Consider the following 24981-nt stretch of genomic DNA (forward strand, 5'->3'; position numbering starts at 1 on the left):
CCAGTGGACAGGACCGGGAGAGGTCAGCCATCGGAGAGCCAGAGGTAGAGTGAGAGGGAGAGGGAGAGGGGGTGCAGGGACTGGACGGGGGCCTCTAATGTGAACCAGCTGTAGAAACCTGACACCACGAGAAGAGGGAGGAAAGCTGCAGGGAACTGAACTGAGAGAAGGAAACAGGGAGGGAAAGAAAAATCCCACATTGAGGATAACAAAGAATCCTATAGATGAGTTTGGCTGCAGAACCTCTGGGTTATTCCTGAAAGTAGAGCTGACTACAGTCTAGTTATGTGGTGAGGAGCAGTCTGGACCGTATTTGACTGAAGGGTTTTGTGCATGATTTATACAATTTATTTTTTTGTTCAAGTTCAACATTTTTTATTTGTTCAACATTTGAGTGAACAGACTCCACAGGCCAACATGTTTTGTTGTATTATATACACTGAGTATATCAAATATTAGGAAACACCTTCCTAATATTGAGCCGCACCCCTTTTGCCCTCAGAACAGCCTCAATTCATCGGGCATGAACTCTACAAGGTGTTGAAAGCGTTCCACAGGGATGTTGGCCCGTGTTGACTCTAATGCTTCCCACAGTTGTGTCAAGTTGATTGAATGTCCTTTGGGTGGTGGACAATTCTTGATGGAAACGGTTGAGTGTTGAAAAACCCAGCAGTGTTGCAGTTCTTGATACACTCAACTGTGTGCCTGGCACGTATTACCATACTCCGTTCAAAGGCACTTAACTATTTTGTCTTGCCCATTTACCCTCTGAATGGCACACACACAATCCATGTATCAATTGATTTAAGGCTTTAAAATCCTTCTTTAATCTGTCTCCTCCCCTTCATCTACACTGATTGAAGTGGATTTAACAGACGACATCAATAAGGGATCATGGCTTTCACCAGATTCACCTGGTCAGTCTATGTCATGGAAAGAGCAGGTGTTCCTAATGTTTTGTACACTCAGTGTATGTAATTTTAGGTCCTCTCCCATAATAGTAATGATGTGTGTCATGCACAGCCTTGTTCTTCTGTTGCAAGGGGTAGGTACTGATTTGGTTAGGGGCAATATTATACTGAACAAAAATGTAAGTGCAGCATGCAACAATTTCAAAGAGAGTTACAGTTCATATAAGGAAATCATTCAATTGAAATAAAATCTGGTGTGACCACCATTTGCCTCATGCAGTGCGACACATCTCCTTTGCATAGAGTTGAGAAATTGCTGGATATTGGCGGGAACTGGAACACGCTGTCCTCCAAATCAATCTAGAGCATCCCAAACATGCTCAATTGGGGACACGTTTGGTGAGCATGCTGGCCATGGAACAAATGTGTACAGATCCTTGCAACATGGGGCTGTGCATTATCATGCCGGAACATGAGGTGATGGTGGCGGATGAATGGTACGACAATGGGCCTCAGGATCTCGTCATGGTATCTGTGCATTCAAATTGCCATCGATAAAATGCAATTGTGTTCATTGTCCGTAGCTTAGGCCTGCCCATACCACAACCACCATGGGGCACTCTGTTCACAATATTGACATCAGCAAATCATCAACAACAACGCCATACATGTGGTCTGCGGTTGTTAGGCAGGTTGGATGCTCTGACAAATTCTCTACAACTATGTTGTAGGCGGCTTATGGTAGAGAAATGAACATTAAATTCTCTGGCAACAGCTCTGGTGGACATTCCTGCAGTCAACATGCCAGTTGCACACTCCCTCAAAACTTGAGACATCGGTGGGATTGTGTTGTGTGACACAACTGCCCATTGTAGAGTAGCCTTTTATTGTCCCCAGCATAAGGTGCACCTGTGCAATGATCATGCTGCTTAATCAACTTCTTGATATGCCAGACCTGTCAGGTGGATGGATTATCTTGGCAACGGAGAAATACTCGGTAACATGGATGTAAACAAATTTGTTCACATCATTTTAGAGAAATAAGCTTTTTGTGTGTATGGAACATTTCTGGGATCTTTTATTTTCACTCATGAAACATAGGACCAACACTTTACATGTTGCGTTTATATTTTTGATCAGTATATATTGAATAGAGCACAAAAACCTGAAGGACAACTATGTATCGCTGACACTGTGACATTTCATTTTGTCAACACCGGTTTGATAATCCCAATTTAATTCAATCAAACTTATGTCATCTTTCTTTCAACACTGGTGAATTTCAGACAGATTTTTCAAATAAGTGCACATTAGTTTATAGCCATCTTCACAGTAAAATATATTGTTCCCTTTAATCATACAGTATAGGTCTTACTGCTGAAACATAAAACGAATACTAACGTGGACATGGTCGGCTTTGTTTGACAGGCTGCTAATGTGATCTATGTCTGGGGGAGCAGGGGCTGTGTCATCATTCTTTCAGAGGGTTGAGAGGTTGTCATGGAGTAGAGGGGAGTGTAAATTCCCAGGGCATTAGTATTGTTGCGATACCTCGTAGTACAGCCTGTCGATGGTGTGGATAGTGTTACTGGAGAGAAGTGCTAAGACAGGGAGGAGACAAGATGGAGGGATGGGGAGGTAGCTATGCCTGTGGAGCATGTCCAATCGGAGAGAGGTGAGGTGAAGAAGTCTGTGTCACAGCTCTTTGAAGATCTGTTTTCCTTGTCTTTCTAGAGGTTGTGTGTGTGTGAAACAACAAGTGTGTTAAAACAGGTGTGTGAACCCTCGGACTGTGTGATGAATACTTGGGTGAAGACAACACTTACACACTTTCTATTGATCTATTCTGGGCTTCTCTCTGTCATTGATCATGACAGCCGGAGTTTCCCATGCTCTCTCAACCTAATATTTTCAAGCTGCGTTTAGTGTAGAATAAATATAGTACTGTGAGACTTAATTAAAAAAATATTTCCATCTCCATTTCAAAAGATTCAAATTATTCTAATTTACTGTGCTCCTGCATGTTTGTCCGTCAATTATCTGCGAAAAAAATAAATATATTACCGGTTTGAAAAGGTAACTGTGTGTATGGGGGGGGTGAGATGTGAAAGGCTGTGTTTGTGTTCCTATCGTCTGTTACCTGAGCCTCCTCAGGGAGGTAGGTGTGGTTGCCTGTATCTGTGAGGCAGCAGTTCACTCTATGGCTGAGAGTCCCTCGACAATGTGTCGGCAGTGTGCCAGACACACACACACACACACACACACACACACACTCAGCAGCACTGAGGAGCAAAAGGCCCCTGAGACAGTGTCTGTCTAGAGCAGGGTGACTGACCACTGATGATGCTTCAACATCAGTCTCTGACCACAACCAGCAGATAGCACTTAAGAAAATACAGACACAACCAAGACAAAATACCAGACTTAAATACACACACGTCTAGCTGACTACAGTACAAATTACACTGCCAAATAGAAAGAGTCAAACTGAGAGGGAAATGTCAGACCGAGAGAAGCGGAAAGTGAAAGTAGGGGGTGGTGGGACAGGGGTAGGTCATAGAACGGGTGGAGTGCAGGTTTTCATTTTTCCTCTTGTGCAATATTGTAATTCCCTCTGTGCTGTTCGTCATGTGGTTAAATCACTTTACAGAGAGAGAAGAAAAGAGAAATGTATTCCCTATGTCTTGTGACCTAGCAAACACACACACACACACACACACACACACACACACACACACACACACACACACACACACACACACACACACACACACACACACACACACACACACACACAAGTTCCAAGTGCTTGTCCAACTCCACATACGATTGTTCTTGTTTTTAGTTTTTGCCACTTGGGTAACTTCCATGTAAAACCACCTCGTCACATCCTTCTGCTTTTTGATATGTCAAAAACCTGACCTTGCTGTCACCCTTTCAGTTCTTTTCAAATTTCTTAGCTCCAGCGAAATTAACATGAATAGTCCAAATAGTATTTTCCCTGTATGAATCACACACACCCTCTCCAACATAAGATTCTCACACTATGACATGTACTGTCCACTATTACTGCTTCTCTTTCTCTTTGATGTATAGTGTTTGTTGTGTAGGTTTCTATAGCTGATAACGTGCTGTCTTTAATGTAGTAGCTAGCTGAGAAAACTCCTATTGTCCTCTGTCTACAGGTGTGCCGCAGGCTTCCTGGGTGAGTACTGCCATCACAAAGACCCGTGTCATCCTGGTTACTGTCTGAATGGAGGGAACTGCTCAGTGGCTGTGTTGGGCATCCCGGGCAGCCCCACCTGCTCCTGTCCCCTGGGCTACACCGGGCAGCACTGTCAGACCCCCCAGAACTCCACCTGCTATCCCAACAACCCTTGTACCAATAGAGGAGTCTGCACCCTGCTCTCCCTCGACAAGTACAAGTGCCAGTGTGCTCACGGATGGACAGGTCAGCTCCTCTCTGACTCAAAAGTACTACTGTACAGTCCATTCCTGACAAGTCCTGTGCAGTTCACTAGTCCAAATCCCAATACATTATTTCCACGATTCGTCATATGTTTGGTACACGTGTTCAGGACAGTTCTTAGCCTTTGCTTTGATCAGAACTCTGTACTGTATGTTGTGGTCATGATACGTAACCAAGGTTACAAGGACATGAGGCTCTGTTTCCCCTATTTTTCTGTTATATAACCTTATATAAGCCCACTCATCTCTCTCCCTGTGCATCCAGGCATACGATGTGAGCGTGTGGACACCTGTCTACCAGGACCCTGTGCTAACGGAGGCACCTGCAGCTCTCTGTCCGAGGGCAAGTTCAGCTGTACCTGTCCTGCAGGCTACTTGGGTCCCCGCTGCCTCAATGACACTGACGAGTGTGCTGCCTCCGCCCCGGTGTGTCAGAACCAAGGGACGTGTGTCAACACCCCCGGCTCCTACAGATGTAACTGCGCCCCCGGGTTCACCGGCCGCCACTGTGAGACCCCCTACATCCCCTGCACCCCCTCGCCCTGCCTCAACGGGGGCACGTGTCGCCAGACTTCTGAGACCAGCTACTGGTGCCACTGCCTGCCAGGTGAGAGAGAGCGAGGAAAGAAAAGAAAGAAAGAAAGAAAGAACGAGAGAAAGGCTTCATGAGGCCTGTATGCATGCAGCATATTGTTGCAATCAATGTTTGAGGTGCAAGCACTAGAATCCTGCTGGCGCTGAAACACTATTCACCATGTATTAAAACCCTACTGTACCCAGCAGAGCTTTATGGGCACAACAATCAAGCACTGTCAACCATAGCCCATGTTATCTGTTTACAATATAACTTGTTATCACTATGATAACTGATACATGATATGACAGAGGTTGCCAGCCAGATTGATAGCGGTGAAATAATAAGTATCATTCCTATTTTTGACACTGTCATGGCAGGTTTCAATGGGACTAACTGTGACAACAACATTGACGACTGCCCCGACCATCACTGCCGAAATGGAGGGACCTGCATGGATGGCGTCAATACCTACAATTGCAAATGTCCCCCGGAATGGACTGGTAAGTATAAAGATAGTCTATGATTTTTTTCTGTTTGTCTTTTTTCTTCTTTGTTTCAGTTTCTGTCTTTTGTTCAGTGTCTGTGTTTCTGTGTCTGTCTGTGGTTTCTCTCTGTGTCTAAATGGGGGACTTATTTCTACTCTAGTCTCACGTGTCCAACTCTCTTCCCCCAACCCCCTACAGGTCAGTCCTGTACAGAGGATGTGGATGAGTGTCGCCTGCAGCCCAACACGTGTCAGAATGGAGGGACCTGCAGCAACATCCAGGGCAGCTACACCTGTGTGTGTGTCAACGGCTGGAGTGGCCTGGACTGCTCTGAGAACATAGATGACTGTGCTACGGCTGCCTGCACCAAGGGCTCCACCTGTATCGACCGTGTGGCATCCTTCCTCTGTGTCTGCCCCTATGGAAAGACAGGTGGTGACAAACAGCCTGTCTGCTGCGTAGATATATACAGCTGTCTCATATAGACTGATCAATGGATAAGTAGAAAGATAGTGTATTAATCCCCAAGGGGAATCTATAAGCACAGAAAACACACAGGCTAAGTAACCGTTGAATATTGCCTGCCAGGTTTGCTGTGCCACGTGAACGATGCCTGCATCAGTAGCCCGTGCCGGGACGGGGCGCAGTGCGACACCAACCCCATCAACGGCATGTTCAACTGCAACTGTGCCCCAGGCTACAAGGGAAGCACCTGCAATGACGACATCAACGAGTGCATCATTGGTGAGGGACAGATCAAAGCACATGATACCCAAAGTGTTTTGCGATTAGACTATACAGACTATTCTGTAAGAAGTATCCTTCCTCTCTGTTTGGTACTTTCTGTACTCCTTTATAGTTCTGTGTAACTAACCTCTCAGGCTTCCCCTCAGGTCCAAACCCCTGTGAGCATGGAGGATTGTGTGTGAACACGGATGGCTCGTTCACATGTAACTGTGCAAGAGGTTATGATGGGCCGCGCTGTGAGACAGACATCAATGAGTGTGTCTCCAGCCCCTGCCAGAACGACGGCACCTGTCTGGACCGCATAGGAGACTACAGCTGCATCTGCATGGAAGGTAAATGTGATCAGTGATTCCCTATCTCTCTTTCTCACACACACACACACACACACACACACACACACACACACACACACACACACACACACACACACACACACAATACTGTTGTGTAATATTCTCTCTCTGTTTCCAGGATTTGAGGGAACACACTGTGAGATTGACATCAATGAGTGTGCTAGCTCTCCATGTCTGAACCAAGGAATCTGTCTGGATCAAGTCAAACGCTACGTCTGCCAGTGCCCTCTAGGTTCGTCTGCCTTTTTCTAATCAAATGAATTTCTCAGTAGTGTTTCAGAAGGTGTCTAGCTACAGTATGTAACGCTGAGTTCCGTCCCTGGCCTTTAGGATTCAGTGGGGAGATGTGTCAGATCGACATTGACGAGTGTTCCAGTACGCCCTGCCTCAACGGGGCCAAGTGTATCGACCGACCCAACGGATACGAGTGTGAATGTGCTGAAGGTACTAACCGTGTGTGTGTGTATGTGTGTGTGTGCACTAATGTTCAAAAGTTTGGGGTCACTTAGAAATGTCCTTGTTTTTGAAAGAAAAGCACTTTTTTTTCTCCATTAAAATAACATCAAATTGATCAGAAATACAGTGTAGACATTGTTAATGCAATAAATGACTTTTGTAGCAGGAAACAGCAGATTTTTTTATGGAATATCTACATAGGTGTACAGAGGCCCATTATCAGCAACCATCACTCCTGTGTTCCAATGGCACGTTGTGTTAGCTAATCCAAGTTTATCATTTTAAAAGGCTAATTGATCGTTAGAAAACCCTTTTGCAATTATGTTAGCACATCTGAAAACTGTTGTTCTGATTAAAGAAACAATAAAACTGGCCTTCTTTAGACTAGTTGAGTATCTGGAGCATCAGCATTTGTGGGTTCGATTACAGGCTCAAACCCCTGCCTTTCTTCTGAAACTCGTCAGTCTATTCTTGTTCTAAGAAATGAAGGCTATTCCATGCGAGAAATTGACAAGAAACTGAAGATCTCGTATAATGCTGTGTACTACTCCCTTCGCCGAACAGCGCAAACTGGCTCTAACCAGAATAGAAAGAGGATTGGGAGGTCCCAGTGCACAACTGAGCAAAAGGACAAGTACATTAGAGTGTCTAGTTTGAGAAACAGACGCCTTACAAGTCCTCAACTGGCAGCTTCATTAAATAGTACCCGCAAAACACCAGTCTCAACGTCAACGGTGAAGAGGCGACAATTAACAGGTGTGCCTTGTTAAAAGTTCATTTGTGGAATTTCTTTCCTTAATGCGTTTGAGCCATTCAGTTGTGTTGTGACAAGGTACGGGTGTCTCAACGTCAACAGTGAAGAGGCGACTTTGGGATGCTGGCCTTCTAGGCAGAGTTGCAAAGAAAAAGCCATATCTCAGACTGGCCAATAAAAAGAAAAGATTAAGGTGGGCAAAAGAACACAGATACTAGACAGAGGAATTCTGCCTAGAAGGCCAGCATCCCGGAGTCGCCTCTTCACTGTTGACGTTGAGACACCCGTACCTTGTCACAACACAACTGAATGGCTCAAACGCATTAAGGAGGAAAGAAATTCCACAAATGAACTTTTAACAAGGCACACCTGTTAATTGAAATGCACTCTGGGTGACTACCTCATGAAGCTGGTTGAGAGAATGCCAAGAGTGTGCAAAGCTGTCATCAAGGCAAAGAGTGGCTACTTTGAAGAATCTCAAATATAAAATATATTTTGATTTGTTTAACTATTTTTTTGGTTACTACAATATTCCATGTGTTATTTCATAGTTTTGATGTCTTCACTATTATTCTACAATGTAGAAAATAGTAAAATGTCGAAAAACCTTTGAATGAGTAGGTGTGTCCAAACTTTTGACTTGTACTGTGTGTGTGTGTGTGTGTGTGTGTGTGTGTGTGTGTGTGTGTGTGTGTGTGTGTGTGTGTGTGTGTGTGTGTGTGTGTGTGTGTGTGTGTGTGTATATATATATATACATACAGTTGAAGTCGGAAGTTAACATACACCTTAGCCGAATACATTTGAACTCAGTTTTTCACAATTCCTGACATTTAATCCTAGTAAAAATTCCCTGTCTTAGGTCAGTTAGGATCACCACTTTATTGTAAGAATGTGAAATGTCAAAAATAGTAGAGAGTGATTTATTTCAGCTTTTATTTCTTTCATCACATTCCTAGTGGGTCAGAAGTTTTCATACACTCAATTAGTATTTGGTAGCATTGCCTTTAAATTGTTTAACTTGGGTCAAACGTTTTGGGTAGGCTTCCAACAATAAGTTGGGTGAATTTTGGCCCATTCCTCCTGACAGAGGGTGTGTAACTGAGTCAGGTTTGTAGGCCTCCTTGCTCGCACACACTTTTTCAGTTCTGCCCACAAATTTTCAATAGGATTGAAGTCAGGGCTTTGTGATGGCCACTCCGATACTTTGACTTTGTTGTCCTTTAGCCATTTTGCCACAATTTTGGAAGTATGCTTGGGGTCATTGCCATTTGGAAGACCCATTTGCGACCAAGCTTTAACTTCCTGACTGATGTCTTGAGATGTTGCTTCAATATATCCACATAATTTTCCTCCCTCATGATGCCATCTACTTTGTGAAGTGCACCAGTCCCTCCTGCAGCAAAGCACCCCACAACATTATGCTGCCACCCGCATGCTTCACGGTTGGGATGGTGTTCTTCGACTTGCAAGCCTCCCCCTTTTTCCTCCAAACATAACGATGGTCATTATGGCCAAACAGTTCCATTTTTGTTTCATCAGACCAGAGGACATTTCTCCAAAAAGTACAATCTTTGTCCCCATGTGCAGTTGCAAACCGTAGTCTGGCTTTTTTATGGCGGTTTTGGAGCAGTGGCTTCTTCCTTGCTGAGCGGCCTTTCAGGTTATGTCGATATAGGACTCGTTTTACTGTGGATATAGATACTTTTTTACCTGTTTCATCCAGGATCTTTACAAGGTCCTTTGCTGTTGTTCTGGGATTGATTTGCACTTTTCGCATCAAAGTACGTTCATCTCTAGGAGACAGAAAGCGTCTCCTTTCTGAGCGGTATGACGGCTGCGTGGTGTTTATACTTGCGTACTGTTGTTTGTACAGATGAGCGTGGTACCTTCAGGCGTTTGAAAATTACTCCCAAGGATGAACCAGACTTGTGGAGGTCTACAATTTTTTTTCTGAGGTCTTGGCTGATTTCTTTTTGATTTTCCCATGATGTCAAGCAAAGAGGCACTGAGTTTGAAGGTAGGCCTTGAAATACATCCACAGGTACACCTCCAACTGACTCAAATGATGTCAATTAGCCTACCAGAAGCTTCTAAAGCCATGACATAATTTTCTGGAATTTTCCAAGCTGTTTAAAGGCACAGTCAACTTAGTGTATGTAAACTTCTGACCCACTGGAATTGTGATACAGTGAATTATAAGTGAAATAATCTGTCTGTAAACAATTGTTGGAAAAGTGACTTGTTTCATGCACAAAGTAGATGTCCTAACCGACTTGCCAAAACTATAGTTTGTTAACAAGAAATTTGTGGAGTGGTTGAAAAACAAGTATTAATGACTCCATGTAAACTTCCGACTTCAACTGTATATGTATATACATTTCTTGCATGTTAAAACCATGATGTCTAAACTAAAGCTTTAACACAGGGAATATTTAACCGTTACTCAATATGTGGTTTCTCTCCCCAGGCTTCTATGGGCCACTGTGTAAGGAGAACATCGATGACTGTGACCCGGAGCCCTGCCACCATGGTGTGTGTCGTGATGGCATCGCCACCTTCTCCTGTGACTGCGACCCGGGCTACACCGGCTCCATATGTAACATCCAGGTCATGGAGTGCCACAGCAACCCCTGCCAGAACCGCGGACGCTGCATCGACCTAGTCAACAAGTACCAGTGCAACTGTCTGCCTGGCACCTCAGGTGAAAGAATGGGTGAAATAGTTTTTGTATTTCTTTGTTTTTGGGTTACAAAAACATTCATAATAAGGGGAAACCAGTACAATAACAGAATGTTTCGGGCAAACAAAAACATAAACTCACATACACTGTGTAGTGTGGACGGTGCATCTCTGTCTACATACTATTTGTGAAACTTTGGTCTAGACTCTAGACCATGACTGATTTCTAGTTTGTGAAACTGTAGTAGACCATGACTTAATTGGTGTTTGTTATGTATCCCCAACTGACCCTTTTAACTGCTGCTCACTCAGTGCTGTCAGCCAGCCCCAAAGCCCTGTGCTGTGCTCCTGTGAACTTGAAACACCAGCAGTTCCTACTCTGTTCTGTGGAGTAGAAGTGGCTTCCTGCAGGGTAGAGCAGAGCTCTCAGCTCAGAGCACTCAGACAGGAGGGGATCAGTCATAAGGGTAGGCCCAGCTCTGCTCTGCCCAGCACACTGCCCTGGCCTGGGGGATTTGTGCAGGCCAGTGCACTGGTACTGTACACACACACACACACACACACACACACACACACACACACACACACACACACACACACACACACACACACACACACACACACACACACACACACACACATGCAGGAGACAGCTTAGGTCACACATACTTTCACTCGCTCAGCTCACTGTCTTTGGAACACACCTGTTAAACACGGTCAGCTAGTCCACTGCTCCCCCTGGTGGATGCCATTGGAACTGCAGCTAACTTTTGTAACGGAGTGCCTATTCAAAAAGCTTCCAAATGCATCCTTCCTTCCTTTCTTACATTTGACTCAAAGCTAAATGGTTTGTCTTCTGGTTTTCTTCTCAGGGGTGAACTGTGAGATCAATGTTGATGACTGCGCCAGTAACCCCTGTGAGTATGGGAAGTGCCAGGATGGGATCAACGAGTACAAGTGTGTCTGTGCTCCAGGGTACACAGGTAAACACACATACTTTTCCCTCTCAACTATTCAGATGCTTCTCCATGTTAATGACAGTACATGCCTGATTTTTCCAGTGAATTAATTAAGCCATTTCTGAATTATTTCTCTCAGGTGCAAAATGTGACGTGGACATCAATGAGTGTAATTCCAGCCCGTGTATGAGTGGGGGCACATGTGTAGACAAGGTGAACGGCTTCATCTGCCTGTGCCCCCCTGGCACCCACGGCCCCCTGTGCCACTCTGGCACCGACCACTGTGCCCCCCGGCCCTGTGTACACGGAGACTGTGTAGAGCAGCAGAGCGGGTACGCCTCTCCTCACCTTTTCTCTTCCTCTCTGTCACTAGCTTTCTATCACTCTTTCTTGAGTCATTTCTGAGTCATTTTTCCTACCCATCGACATATATGATTTCAGGTTATATGAATGAAAATGTTGAATTGTATTAGTAGCCCCATTAGCTGACACCATGACGTCAGCTGATCTTCCTGGGCTCCAACACATAGTTCATATGATAGAAATGCATACTTTAGGTCACTCTCTGTCTGTCATGAACCCTTACTCCCTCCCTTGGTCTGTGTGTAGGTACCATTGTGAGTGTGAGTCTGGCTGGGTCGGGCAGCACTGTGACCAGGAGAAGGATGAGTGCCAGTCCAGCCCCTGCCAGCACAGTGGCAGCTGTGTGGACAGACTCAATGGATACTCCTGCCAGTGTCGCCCCGGATTCACAGGTCTGAATCAGGCTTTTCTAAATCCTTTATTCATTATACAGATGATCCCATTAAACTGCAGTCCTCAATAGATTCAAGCATTATTCTGTTCGCCGTTTTATTTAAAAGCCCACTAATTTCCTTCCTGCCTCTCCCCTCAGGTGTGAACTGCGAGGTCAACATAGAGGAGTGTGCATCAAGCCCGTGTGAGAACCATGGTACCTGTGTGGACGGAGTCAACAGCTACACCTGCCTGTGTGCCGCTCCGTACTCAGGTAACAATACCATCCGCTCTACGGTACTACCCAGGACACATTCCCTCTGGTGGAGCTGACGTTGATTGTATCATGGGCATTTTGGATATGAACAATCTTGTGTCCACAGGAAAGCACTGTGAGGAGGAGTTGGTTCCCTGTGCGTCTCATCCATGTGAGCGGGGAGGTGTGTGTCAGCCAACCCCAGACTACACCTTTTACACCTGTAGATGTCCCAGCGGCTGGCAAGGTGGGTATTCACACAGAGGGAAAAGGTGTGTGTTGGGGAGATTTTCTACCGTGATGTTCATTCAAATGGGATGTTTGAATAGGCCCCCGTTGCACTGAGGATGTGGATGAGTGCAGGAAGAACCCGTGTCAGAACAGGGCCCGTTGCATCAACAGCCAGGGCAGCTACGTGTGCAAGTGTCAGCCAGGCTACAGCGGCCTCAACTGCCAGACCAACATCGATGACTGCTCCCCCAGTGAGTTATCACCCAGCTCTTGTGCACACTCCCACGGATAGCCCAGGCATACTCACATTACATATTGTGTATATTCTCTATGAGCATCTTGTGCACTGTACTCCTCTCTGGAGCTAATGTGTCAATCTTCACAAACAGCTTCTATTGTGGGTCTGTTGAACTTCTTGTCTGTCTCTCTCTCTCTCTCTCTCTCAGACCCGTGTCTGAACGGCGGTTCCTGTGTGGATGGAGTGGGAGGGTTCTCCTGTGACTGCCGGCCAGGGTTTGATGGGGAGCGCTGTGAGGCAGAGATGGATGAGTGTGCCAGTCAGCCGTGCCGGAACGGAGCCATGTGCCGTGATTACGTCAACAGCTTCGTCTGCGAGTGCCGTCCAGGCTTCGACGGAATCCTATGTGAACACAACATCCCAGAATGCACTGAGAGGTGGGTTACAAAGGACTGTAACTGCAGTCACTGTGTTAAAGTGTTTGCAGTTGATTCACTCAAAATTATTCTTCAACGAGTTTTCCTTTTTGATATGTGGCTACATGTGGACTGGGACGCATTTAGAAAAAAGTATTGAAAATTGATTTCGGTTGCAAAACGCTAAGACTTCTATCATGGGTGACCACATATCTTTCTTTCTCGCTCTCTCTCTCCCTCTCCCTCTATTTCCCTCAGTTCTTGTCTGAATAACGGGACCTGTGTTGACGACATCAACACCTTCTCGTGTCGTTGTCGTCCTGGTTTCTACGGGACCTTCTGTCAGTATGAGCAGAATGAGTGTGACTCTCAACCCTGTAAGAACGGAGGGACCTGTACAGACGGCCTGGGCTCCTACCGCTGCACCTGCCCTGTGGGCTACAATGGACAGAACTGCCAGGTAGAGAGAGAGTGTGTAAAATGGCGTTGAACTAAAAATGACGTAAAAAAAAAAGGTATCTGACTATAACATCTCTCTTTGTCTGGTTCTTCATATGAAAATCAACACTTAACATTTCCTACTCCATTTGTCCCATTGCAGAACTTTGTGAACTTGTGTAGCCAGCCACTGTGCAGGAACGGAGGGTCCTGTTCCCAGTCACAGACCACCTGGTCATGTCACTGTCCTGTGGGCTGGACTGGTCTGTACTGTGACGTCCCCAACATGTCCTGTCAGGACTATGCTGCTCGGAATGGTGAGCATTCCATGTCTCTACAATCCACTGTGTTTTATTCAGTCACCTCTCTCAGGTAACGGTCAAATAGCCCACAGTCAGTCAAAGGGATAGTTCAGGATTTTGGCAATGAGGCCCATTATCTACTTCCCTAGAGTCAGATTAACCATTTTTATGTATCTGTGTCCACTATGAAGGAAGTTAAAGGTAGTTTTACGAGCCAGTGCTAACTAGCGATGACTTGTTATCAACTTCCTTCAAACTGCATGCAGATACATAAAAATGGTCTCCACGAGTTCATCAGACTTTGGGGAAGTAGATAAACAGCCTCATTGCCAAAATACCAAACTATCCCTTTAATCAAATTACATGTTTATAAAGACAGATGGATGAATATAAAGAACATGACGATATAGAGGTATTTATAAACTGGGTGGTTCGAGCCCTGAATACTGATTGGCTGACAGCCGTGGTATATTTAAGCAATAAAGCATTAAGAGGTGTGGTATATGGCCAATATACCACGGCTAAGGGCTGTTCTTATGCACGACGCATCGCAGAGTGCCTGGACACAGCTCTTAGCCGTGGTATATTGGCCATATATCACAAACCCCCGAGGAGCCTTATTGCTATTATAAACTGGTTACCAACGTAATTACAGCAGTAAAACTAAATATTTTGTCAAACCCCTGGTATAAACTGGGTGGTTTGAGCCCTGAATGCTGGTTGGCTGGAAGCCGTGGTATATGAGACCGTATACCAGGGGTATGACAAAACATTTATTTTTACTGCTCTAATTACGTTGGAAATCAGTTTATAATAGCAATAAGGCACCTTGGGGTATATTGCCAAAATACCACGGCTAAGGGCTGTGTCCAGGCACTCCACGTTGCGTCGTGCTTATGAACCGTCCTTAGCTGTGATATATTGGCCATATACCACACCTCCTCGGGCCATATTGCTTAAGTAAACCATGCTGATTATGGCTAATATGTTGTGTGTGTGTGTGTCTCTGTCAGGTATCCCAGTGGAGATGGTGTGTAAGCACATGGGTCGCTGTGTGAACGTCGGTAATGCCCACCAGTGTCAGTGCCAGCCTGGCTACACAGGCAGCTACTGTGACAAGACTGTGGATGAGTGCCAGTCCAACCCCTGCCGCAACGGAGCCACCTGCATGGATTACCAGGGCACATATGAGTGTATGGTAAGTTTTTTGTGTGTGTGTGTGTGTGTGTGTGTGTGTGTGTGTGTGTGTGTGTGTGTGTGTGTGTGCGTGCGTGCGTGCGTGCGTGCGTGTGTGCGTGCGTGCGCATCTAACAAGGTGTCTCTGCTCCAGTGCAAGGCTGGCTACCAGGGGGTGAACTGTGAGTATGACGTGGATGAGTGTCACTCTAACCCTTGTCGTCATGGAGGAACCTGCATCAACCTCATCAACCGCTTCTCCTGCGCCTGCCCGCCTGGTACACATGGTAAGCAGATACCAGAAGATTCTTTCTTCTTTCATCTATCTCTTTCGCTCTCTTGTTTTCTGGCCCATTGGTTTTACATAATGTACAACTACAACCCTGACCTCTCAACCGATGGTCTTTCCTCTCTCTTTCCTCTCTTTCCTCTCTCTTTCCTCTCTCTTTCCCCTCTCTCTTTCCTCTCTCTTTCCTCTCTTTCCTCTCTCTTTCCTCTCTCTTTCCTCTCTTTCCTCTCTTTCCTCTCTCTTTCCTCTCTCTTTCCCCTCTCTCTTTCCTCTCTTTCCTCTCTCTTTCCCCTCTCTCTTTCCTCTCTCTTTCCTCTCTTTCCTCTCTCTTTCCTCTCTTTCCTCTCTCTTTCCCCTCTCTCTTTCCTCTCTCTTTCCCCTCTCTCTTTCCTCTCTCTTTCCTCTCTTTCCTCTCTCTTTCCTCTCTTTCCTCTCTCTTTCCTCTCTTTCCTCTCTTTCCTCTCTCTTTCCTCTCTCTTTCCTCTCTCTTTCCTCTCTCTTTCCTCTCTTTCCTCTCTTTCCTCTCTCTTTCCCCTCTCTCTTTCCTCTCTTTCCTCTCTTTCCTCTCTCTTTCCTCTCTCTTTCCCCTCTCTCTTTCCTCTCTTTCCTCTCTTTCCTCTCTCTTTCCCCTCTCTCTTTCCCTCTCTCTTTCCCCTCTCTCTTTCCTCTCTCTTTCCTCTCTCTTTCCCTCTCTCTTTCCTCTCTCTCTTTCTTCTCTCTTTCCTCTCTTTCCTCTCTCTTTCCTCTCTCTTTCCTCTCTCTTTCCCTCTCTCTTTCCTCTCTCTTTCCTCTCTTTCCTCTCTCTTTCCTCTCTTTCCTCTCTCTTTCCTCTCTCTTTCCCCTCTCTCTTTCCTCTCTCTTTCCTCTCTTTCCTCTCTCTTTCCCCTCTCTCTTTCCTCTCTCTTTCCTCTCTCTTTCCTCTCTCTTTCCTCTCTCTTTCCTCTCTTTCCCCTCTCTCTTTCCTCTCTTTCCTCTCTTTCCCCTCTCTTTCCTCTCTTTCCTCTCTCTTTCCTCTCTCTTTCCTCTCTCTTTCCTCTCTTTCCCCTCTCTCTTTCCTCTCTTTCCTCTCTCTTTCCTCTCTCTTTCCTCTCTCTTTCCTCTCTCTTTCCTCTCTCTTTCCTCTCTCTTTCTCCTCTCTCTTTCCTCTCTTTCCCCTCTCTCTTTCCTCTCTTTCCTCTCTCTTTCCCCTCTCTCTTTCCTCTCTCTTTCCTCTCTTTCCTCTCTCTCCTCTCTCCCCTCTGTAGGTGTTCAGTGTGAGGTGAACATGGACGACTGTGCTCCCAAGCCTGGCTCCTGGGGGCCTCGCTGTCTGAACGGGGGCCAGTGTGTGGATGGGGTGGGCCGCTACACCTGCTCCTGCCCCCCTGGCTTCGCTGGAGAGCACTGTGAGGGGGACGTCAATGAGTGTCTCTCTGGACCCTGTCACTCTCCTGGCAGCCTGGACTGTGTGCAGCTGGCCAACGACTACCAGTGCCGCTGTCGCCTGGGCTACACAGGTAGAGAACTACACCCCTCTGTATATGTTATAAGACACATCAACAACTGTTATCTAGCTTACCCCACACTCATGCTGTGTAACATGCCATCTGTCTCTTTTTTAGGACGCCTCTGTGAGTCCATGGTGGATCTGTGCCAGTCTAAGCCGTGCCATAACAGTGGCACCTGTTCCATGAACATGAGCTCAGTCCATGGATACACATGCACCTGTCAACCAGTAAGTCATGATAATGTTACTCTACCCTTTTACAATGTTGGTTTTCCAATTGCCAGACTGCTGTGTTTCTAAGTACTCCATGTACCAGCTTGCTGATCTTTATCTATTTCTTTGGCAGCCCCATTGATATTGCATTGTGCTGTATAACATTGTATTTACCTCAAATGTAGCTTTGGAGTGAGTGGCTGAGTGTCTATTCTTTCACTACTGGCTTGTTTTCCTAACTACTAACCATTCTCATCCTCCTTATTCTTACCTTTGCTTCAGAGGGTGAGACAACATAGTTCAGGTATGACTGAGAAACAGGAAGAGACCAAACATTCTCACAGGTTTTCTGACTAGTCAACTGCAGGAATGTATGTTATGAATGTAAAACCGAGTCCACAGGTGTCTGTCCAGCCAGTCAGTTCACATGTCTGACGCCTTCTCTGTCTAATTTCTTTACTCAGAGTTTCACTGGCTTCAACTGTGGAGAGGTAGAGGGCTACAACTGTGCCCAGCTGCGTTGTCAGAACGGCGGGCACTGCCAGGATTCTCAGGGTGGTCAACTGCACTGCCGTTGCCAGCCAGGCTTCAGTGGGTCGCGCTGCGAGACCGTCCACAGCTGCCAGAACCGGCCCTGTCTGAATGGAGGAACCTGTGTGAAGGACCCACACAACCCATACCAGTACAGCTGTCGCTGCCCAGCCCACTTCTCAGGCAGGCACTGTGAGAATGTCATCTTCGACCAGTCCCCCCGCACCCCCTCCTGCCCTTATGTAGAGTGTGAGCAGCGGTCCGGGGATAAGGTGTGTGACCCGCAGTGCAACAACCATGAGTGCCAGTGGGACGGAGGGGACTGTTCTCTACATTGGCGCCGGCCATGGGTCAACTGCACCGCCTCCGTGCCCTGCTGGGAGCTGTTCCGCAACGGCCGCTGTGACCACGAGTGTGACAACTCTGGCTGCCTCTTCGACAGTTTTGAGTGTCAAGAGAGCACAAAGTCCTACTGCAAGTACGTACAAGAGTTGTTAACAACATAAACACATCAATACACATGTTTATTAGGTACACCCATCTAGTACCGGGTCAAACCCCCCTTTGCCTCCAGAACAGCTTGAATTCTTCAAGGGCATGGAAATGTTGCTCAATTGGTATCAAGGGACCTTAACGTGTGTCAGGAAAACATTCCCCAAACCATTACACCACCGCCACCAGCCTGTACTGTTGACACCAGGTGGGATCGGGCCATGGACTCATGCTGCTTACACCAAATCCTCACTCATCAGCCATCAATGCATGACGCAACAAGAACTGGGATTCATCGGACCAGGCAGTGTTTTTCCACTCCTCAATTGTCCAGTGTTGTTGATCACCCGTTTTGCCCATTCTAATGTTCAATCGAACAGTAACTGAATGCCTTGATGCCTGTCTGCTTTATATAACAAGCCACGGCCAAGTGACTCAATGTCTGAAGGAGCAAGCCATTATCGTGACCCTAATAAACTGGCCACTGAGTGTATATGTCTTATTAAGAGATTATTAAGATTATTACTAGAAAATGTATACAATAAATTCAGATTTAAATGCTTTTTAACCCATAGGAACTCCTAGAGTCTTCTAAATTCCCTAACCCCTCCCTCTCCCCTTTCCTATCTACAGGTATGATGACTACTGTGCAGACCACTATGCCAACAAGATCTGTGACAAGAGCTGTAACACAGAGGCATGTGGCTGGGATGGCCTGGACTGCTCTGAGGACACCCCTGCTAAGGTGGTTGACGGCACGCTGGTGATCGTAGTGTTACTGCAGCCTGAGGAGCTGCTGGGAGACGTGAGAGGCTTCCTGCGCTCCCTGGGAACCCTGCTGCACACCAACCTCCGTGTCAAGATGGACGCCCAGCAGAAACTCATGGTGTATCCTTACTATGGCCTGGAGCACGACAACGCCATTGAAGGACAGTCTGCTACAATGAAACGTAGAGGCAAACGGGAGCTGGACAAGGAGGTTATCGGGTAAGGAGATGTCTTTATCCTGACTGTCTCTCTCTCTTTCACTGCTAGATAAGATTAAGTGTGTATAGTCCTCCGTGTTGTGAAGTAAGCCTAACCAAAGTTGTGTTTGTTGCAGGTCTAAGGTTTACCTGGAGATTGATAACCGAGAGTGTGCTGAGAGCTCCATGGACTGTTTCTCCAGCACAGAGCTGGCTGCATCCTTCATCGCTGCAGAGTACCTGAAGTCTGCACTGCCCTACCCTGTTGTCTCTGTCGACAGTAAGTCCCTCTCCTTTTTCCCATTGTGACACCTCTAAACCACCCTAATGGTAATGTTACATCAGCACACACTTCATTATCTTTGATTATAGACCTTATTAAACTCACTTATCATGTTCTTTGGTAAAAATTGACACTTTGCTCCATTACTCATGCTCTGAATGCAGAGCCCATTTCAGATAACGTCACCTAGTTAAGAGTTCCATGTCTCCTCCTCCAGGTGACCATATGGACCCCAAGAAGCCCCCCGTCATGCTGTACCTGGCTGTGGGAGCAGCTGTCATCATCCTGCTCATCCTGGTGCTGGGTGTGCTGGCCGCCAAGAGGAAACGCAAACACGGCATCCTCTGGCTCCCCGATGGCTTCCTGGCCAAGAAAGATGACAAGAGGAGAGAGCCCCTGGGCCAGGACGACTTCGGCATGAAGTGAGTGCAGAAAAGACAGAGGTTGCGTCCGAAATGGCACCCTATTCCCTGTACAGTGCACTACTTTTGACCAGAGCCTGCGTATGGTCTATATATACATTGCATTCGAAAAGTATTCAGACCCTTTGACTTTTTCCACATTCTGTTACTTTACAGCCTTATTTTAAAATGTATTAAATTAGTTTTTTTCCTCATCATTCTACACACAATACCCCATAATGACAAAGCAAAAACGTTTTTTTCTTCTTTTTTTGTACATTTAGCATATTTGTATATATTTAAAAAAATGAAATCACATTTACATAAGTATTCAGACCCTTCACTTCATTGAAGCACCTTTGGCAGCGATTACAGCCTCGAGTCTTCTTGGGTGTGACGCTACAAGCTTAGCATACTTGTATTTGGGGAATTTCTCCCATTCTTCTCTGCAGATCATCTCTGTCAGGTTGGATGGGGAACATTGCTGCACAGCTATTTTCAGGTCTTTCCAGAGATGTTCGATCGGGTCCGGGCTCTGGTTGGACCACTCAATGACATTCAGAGACTTGTCCTGAAGCCACTCCTGCGTTGTTTTCGTTGTGTGCTTAGGGTTGTTAAAAATGTTTATTGAACCTTTATTTTACTAGGCAAGTCAGTTAAGAATAAATTCTTATTTACATTGACGGCCTACGAAAAGGCCTGATGGATGGTGAACCTTTTCCCTAGTCTGAGGTCCTGAGCGCTCTGGAGCAGGTTTTCATCAAGGATCTCTCTGTACTTTACGCCGTTCGTCTTTCCCTTGATCCTTACTAGTCTCCCTGCCTGAAAAACATCCCCATGGCATTATGCCAGGTTTCAACCAGACGTGACGCTTCAAATAGTTAAATCTTGGTTTCATCAGACCAGAGAATCTTGGTTCTCATGGTCTGAGAGTCCTTTAGGTGCCTTTTGGCAAAACTCCAAGCGGACTTTCATGTGCCTTTTACTGAGGAGTGGCTGGCCACTCTACCATAAAGGCCTGATTGATGGTGTGCTGCAGAGATGGTTGTCCTTCTGGAAGGTTCTCCCATCTCCACAGAGGAACCCTGGAGCTCTGTCAGAGTGACCATCGGGTGCTAGGTCACCTCCCTAACCAAGGCCCTTCTCCCACGATTGCTCAGTTTGGCTGGGCGGCCAGCTCTAGGAAGGTTCTTGGTGGTTCCAAACTTCTTCCATTTAAGAATGATGGAGGCCACTGTGTTCTTGGGGACCTTCAATGCTGCAGACATTTTTTGGTACCCTTCCCCAGATCTGTCCCTCGACACAATCCTGTCTCGGAGATCTACGGACAATACCTTCGACCTCATGGCTTGGTTTTTGATTTGACATGCACTGTCAACTGTGGGACCTTATATAGACAGGTGTGTGCCTTTCCTATCATGTCCAATCAATTGAATTTACCACAGGTGGACTCCAATCAAGTTGTAGAAACATCTCAAGGATGATCAATGGAAACAGGATGCACCTGAGCTCAATTTCAAGTCTCATAGTAAAGGGTCTGAATACTTATGTAAATAAGGTATTCCTGTTTTGGTTTTGTGTAACAGTGTAGGTTCCGTCCCTCTCTTCGCTTTGTCATTATGGGGTATTGTGTGTAGATTGATGAGGATAATTATTATTTTTTAAATCCATTTTAGAATAAGGCTGTAATGTAACAAAATGTGGAAAAAGTCAAGGGGTCTGAATACTTTCCGAATGCACTGTATATACTGAACGAAATATAAACGCAACATACAACAATTTCAAAGATTTTACTGAGGTACAGTTCATATAAAGAAATCAGTCAATTGAAATAAATTCATTAGGCCCTAATCTATTGATTTCACATGACTCTGAATACAGATATGTATCTGTTGGTCACAGATACCCTTTAAAAGAAAGTAGGGGTGTGGATCAGAAAACTAGTCAGTATCTGGTGTGACCACCATTTGCCTCATGCAGCGTGACACATAGAGTGTAGAGTTGATCGGGCTGATGATTGTGGCCCGTGGAATGTTGACCTACTGCACTTCAATGGCTGTGCTAAGTTTCTGGATATTGGCGGGAACTGAAACAGGCTGTCGGTCACGTCAATCCAGAGCATCCCAAACATGCACATTGGGTGACATCTCTGGTGTGTACGCAGGCCATGGAAGAGCTGGGACATTTTCAGCTTACAGGAATTGTGTACAGATCCTTGTGACATAGGTCTGTGTATTATCATGGTGAAACATGAGGTGATGGCGGTGGATGAATGGCACAACAATGGTCCTCAGGATCTCATCACGGTTTCTCTGTGCATTCAAATTGCCATCAATAAAATGCAAACATGTTCGATGTCCATAACTTTTATTTCAGCTCATGAAACATGGGACCAGCAACTTCACATGTTGTGCTTTTTTTGTTTATATTAAATTCCGGCACTATACTGGGAATGAAGACAAATAGTGTACCTCTATAGTGTACAGTACCATACTCTAGTATGTTCAAACTGGTACTGAACTGAGAAAAATGTTTGACCAATGTACCATAATGTAGAGCCTCATTCTCCTGATCCACACCCTGTCCTCTTCTTCCTCTCCTCCCTGCAGGAACTTCAAGACCCAGGATGGAGGGATGATGGACGGAGGCCAGAGATGGATGGAAGAGGAGGCTCCGCCCAAGAAACCAAGGGTGAGAATGAGAAAGGAGAGAGACATTTTGGGTCAGAAGGCTCACCAGTTGCATACCAGCATGATGTATTTAGTTAGTATCTAAACATCTCCTCTCCCCCAGACTGAGGACAAGCCCCTGCTGCCACTGGGTGTGGATGGAGGAGTGGACCGACGGGAGTGGACTTTACAACACCACAAGGCTGCTGACATCTCTCTCACTCCACCACAGGCTGATCTGGAAGCAGACTGCCTTGATGTCAATGTCAAAGGACCAGGTAGAGTTTAAGGTTGATTAGGATTGTTGTCAATCAAGTATAAGGATACCTGACTGATTGCCCATGGTGTAACTGTATCATTTTTTACTCTGAACCAAATTGAAAAATTCTCTTCCAGATGGCTTTACCCCCCTGATGCTGGCTTCTCTACGAAACGGAGGGGCGTCTGATTGCGGCCTGCAGGCAGAGGAGGAAGAGGAGAGTGGGGGAGATGAGCCGGGACCCAACGTCATCTCAGACCTCATCAACCAGGGTGCAACACTCATGGCCCAGACAGATCGCACCGGGGAGACGGCACTCCACCTGGCTGCTCGCTACGCCCGGGCCGATGCCGCCAAAAGGCTGCTGGATGCCGGGGCAGATGCCAATGCTCACGACAACATGGGTCGCACACCTCTCCACGCTGCTGTGGCAGCCGATGCCCAGGGAGTGTTCCAGGTAAGAGGCTTGAAAGACACTCTTATTAGAGCTGTTGATTAACTAGTGCTGGTACTGTGCTCACATGGGCAAAGGTTGAAAAATCATATTAAGCTTATTGAGTTAACACTCTGTTCCCTTCTCAGATCCTGATCCGTAACCGGGCCACCGAGTTGGATGCCAGGATGAACGATGGCACCACACCTCTGATCCTGGCTGCCAGGCTGGCTGTGGAGGGCATGGTGGAGGAACTGGTCCACTGCCACGCGGACATCAATGCTGTCGATGACCACGGTGAGCCCTGGCATTGTTTTTACATGTATATTGTATATCAAGGGTCTCCAACAGGTTGATCGTGAGCTACCAGTAGCTCGCAGCCGACCTATGAGTAGCTCGGGAAAAAAATCTGAAAGTGCATGGAATTTTTCACGTGCTCCACCGCAAACTATCATTAACAAATCTCACAAGTATCAGACACCGCAAGGTCTCAGCTACTATCTAATCAATGCAACACTGACATTATCCCACCCCTGGTTAGCCACTATTGGCTTAAATAGCCAAATCTAACACAATATCTGCCAATTAATTTCCAGCAACATTGCCCCAGTCTGTCTGTGTGTTGTGTGCTTTTGTCTATCACTCCGTGTGTAGCCAGTTGATGTGACAACTGTCTTGTGTGTTGACCGGAATACTTTCCCCAAATCCTCCTCAATTAAAAGTTAACTGCAAAGTAGGCATACCAGGCTTAAGTATATATTTTGTATCTATTGTTATTTGCTAACTTTGCCATGAAATTAGCATCGGCAGTACAGAACCATCGCTAGACCGGCACATTAGATGGAACATTCCTCACTCGTTAGATGCGCAATTAAAGGGCAAATAAACAAAAAAAATAAAATGTGTTAGTTTTCTTCCAGACCCCAAAAACGTGTCTTCTGGTGTGATTTAAGCATTGACATGGACTCAGAACATCCAATTTCATTGTTTCTCTATGAACAATTGTAATTTTGAGTGAAAAACTAACTAAATCTAAAACCAGGAAAAATAAAACTGAGAACATAATTTGGGAAAATATGAAACTGCATTTGGGGAAAAAATAACAGATTTTATAGGGCCCCGTTAGAGTTGTTTATGAACCATTATTTTACCAGGTATATTGTCAGAAAACATAGTGCACTACTTTCTATTGTACACTAAGGACCTGGAGAAGAGAAGAATGTGCCAAATTGAAAGCTTAAAAAAAATGTTGCTCTCATGCTAGAAAAGGTTGGAGAGACCCCTGTATATTTTTACATTATTTTATACAGTTAATCACATTGGGATGAGAGACTTGTCGTAAACTGAGACTAACTGTTCAGTAATACAGTACATAGGAAATATTGTTTTAGACATTTTCTCACTGAGTGGTGCCATACGGAGCAAGAAATAGGGAAACAAATAGGAATGGAGTCCAATTACCATTATAGTACGATTAGAGCTGGGTCTTTAGTTTGCGGTGTGGTTTTGTCATTTGCATTTCCGTCATGCTATTGCTCGAGAACCATAACAGAGCAATTTGCATATTTGTCTCAATGACCAGTATTCTTCTCTCTCTCTCTCTCTCTCTCTCTCTCTCTCTCTCTCTCTCTCTCTCAGGTAAGTCTGCTCTGCACTGGGCAGCTGCTGTGAACAATGTGGAGGCCACCCTAGTGCTGCTGAAGAATGGAGCCAACAGAGACATGCAGGACAACAAGGTTTGTATTTCACATCCCCGTCTTGTTTTGCACGAGTTTTCCT

General features: G+C 45.8%; 1 protein-coding gene across 1 annotated transcript in view; it reads left to right on the forward strand.

Annotated features, from left to right (window-relative positions):
- The window catches only part of notch2 (notch receptor 2), a 54627-nt gene that overhangs the window by 25963 nt on the left and 3683 nt on the right, over nt 1-24981 (forward strand). Inside the window, 31 exon segments of the mRNA XM_014216483.2 lie at nt 4097-4362; nt 4645-4986; nt 5334-5456; nt 5640-5873; nt 6030-6185; nt 6335-6520; nt 6660-6773; nt 6872-6985; nt 10219-10452; nt 11303-11413; nt 11529-11721; nt 11999-12144; nt 12285-12398; nt 12508-12627; nt 12710-12862; nt 13058-13286; nt 13524-13725; nt 13867-14020; nt 15019-15203; nt 15336-15468; nt 16715-16966; nt 17072-17184; nt 17634-18178; nt 18826-19179; nt 19295-19437; nt 19658-19862; nt 22451-22532; nt 22635-22788; nt 22907-23226; nt 23352-23499; nt 24841-24938. Of these exon segments, the coding sequence (XP_014071958.2) occupies nt 4097-4362; nt 4645-4986; nt 5334-5456; nt 5640-5873; nt 6030-6185; nt 6335-6520; nt 6660-6773; nt 6872-6985; nt 10219-10452; nt 11303-11413; nt 11529-11721; nt 11999-12144; nt 12285-12398; nt 12508-12627; nt 12710-12862; nt 13058-13286; nt 13524-13725; nt 13867-14020; nt 15019-15203; nt 15336-15468; nt 16715-16966; nt 17072-17184; nt 17634-18178; nt 18826-19179; nt 19295-19437; nt 19658-19862; nt 22451-22532; nt 22635-22788; nt 22907-23226; nt 23352-23499; nt 24841-24938 (5923 nt within the window).

The sequence above is a fragment of the Salmo salar genome, chromosome ssa10 (genome assembly GCF_905237065.1).
Source record: "Salmo salar chromosome ssa10, Ssal_v3.1, whole genome shotgun sequence".
In the NCBI taxonomy this organism is placed as follows: domain Eukaryota; kingdom Metazoa; phylum Chordata; class Actinopteri; order Salmoniformes; family Salmonidae; genus Salmo; species Salmo salar.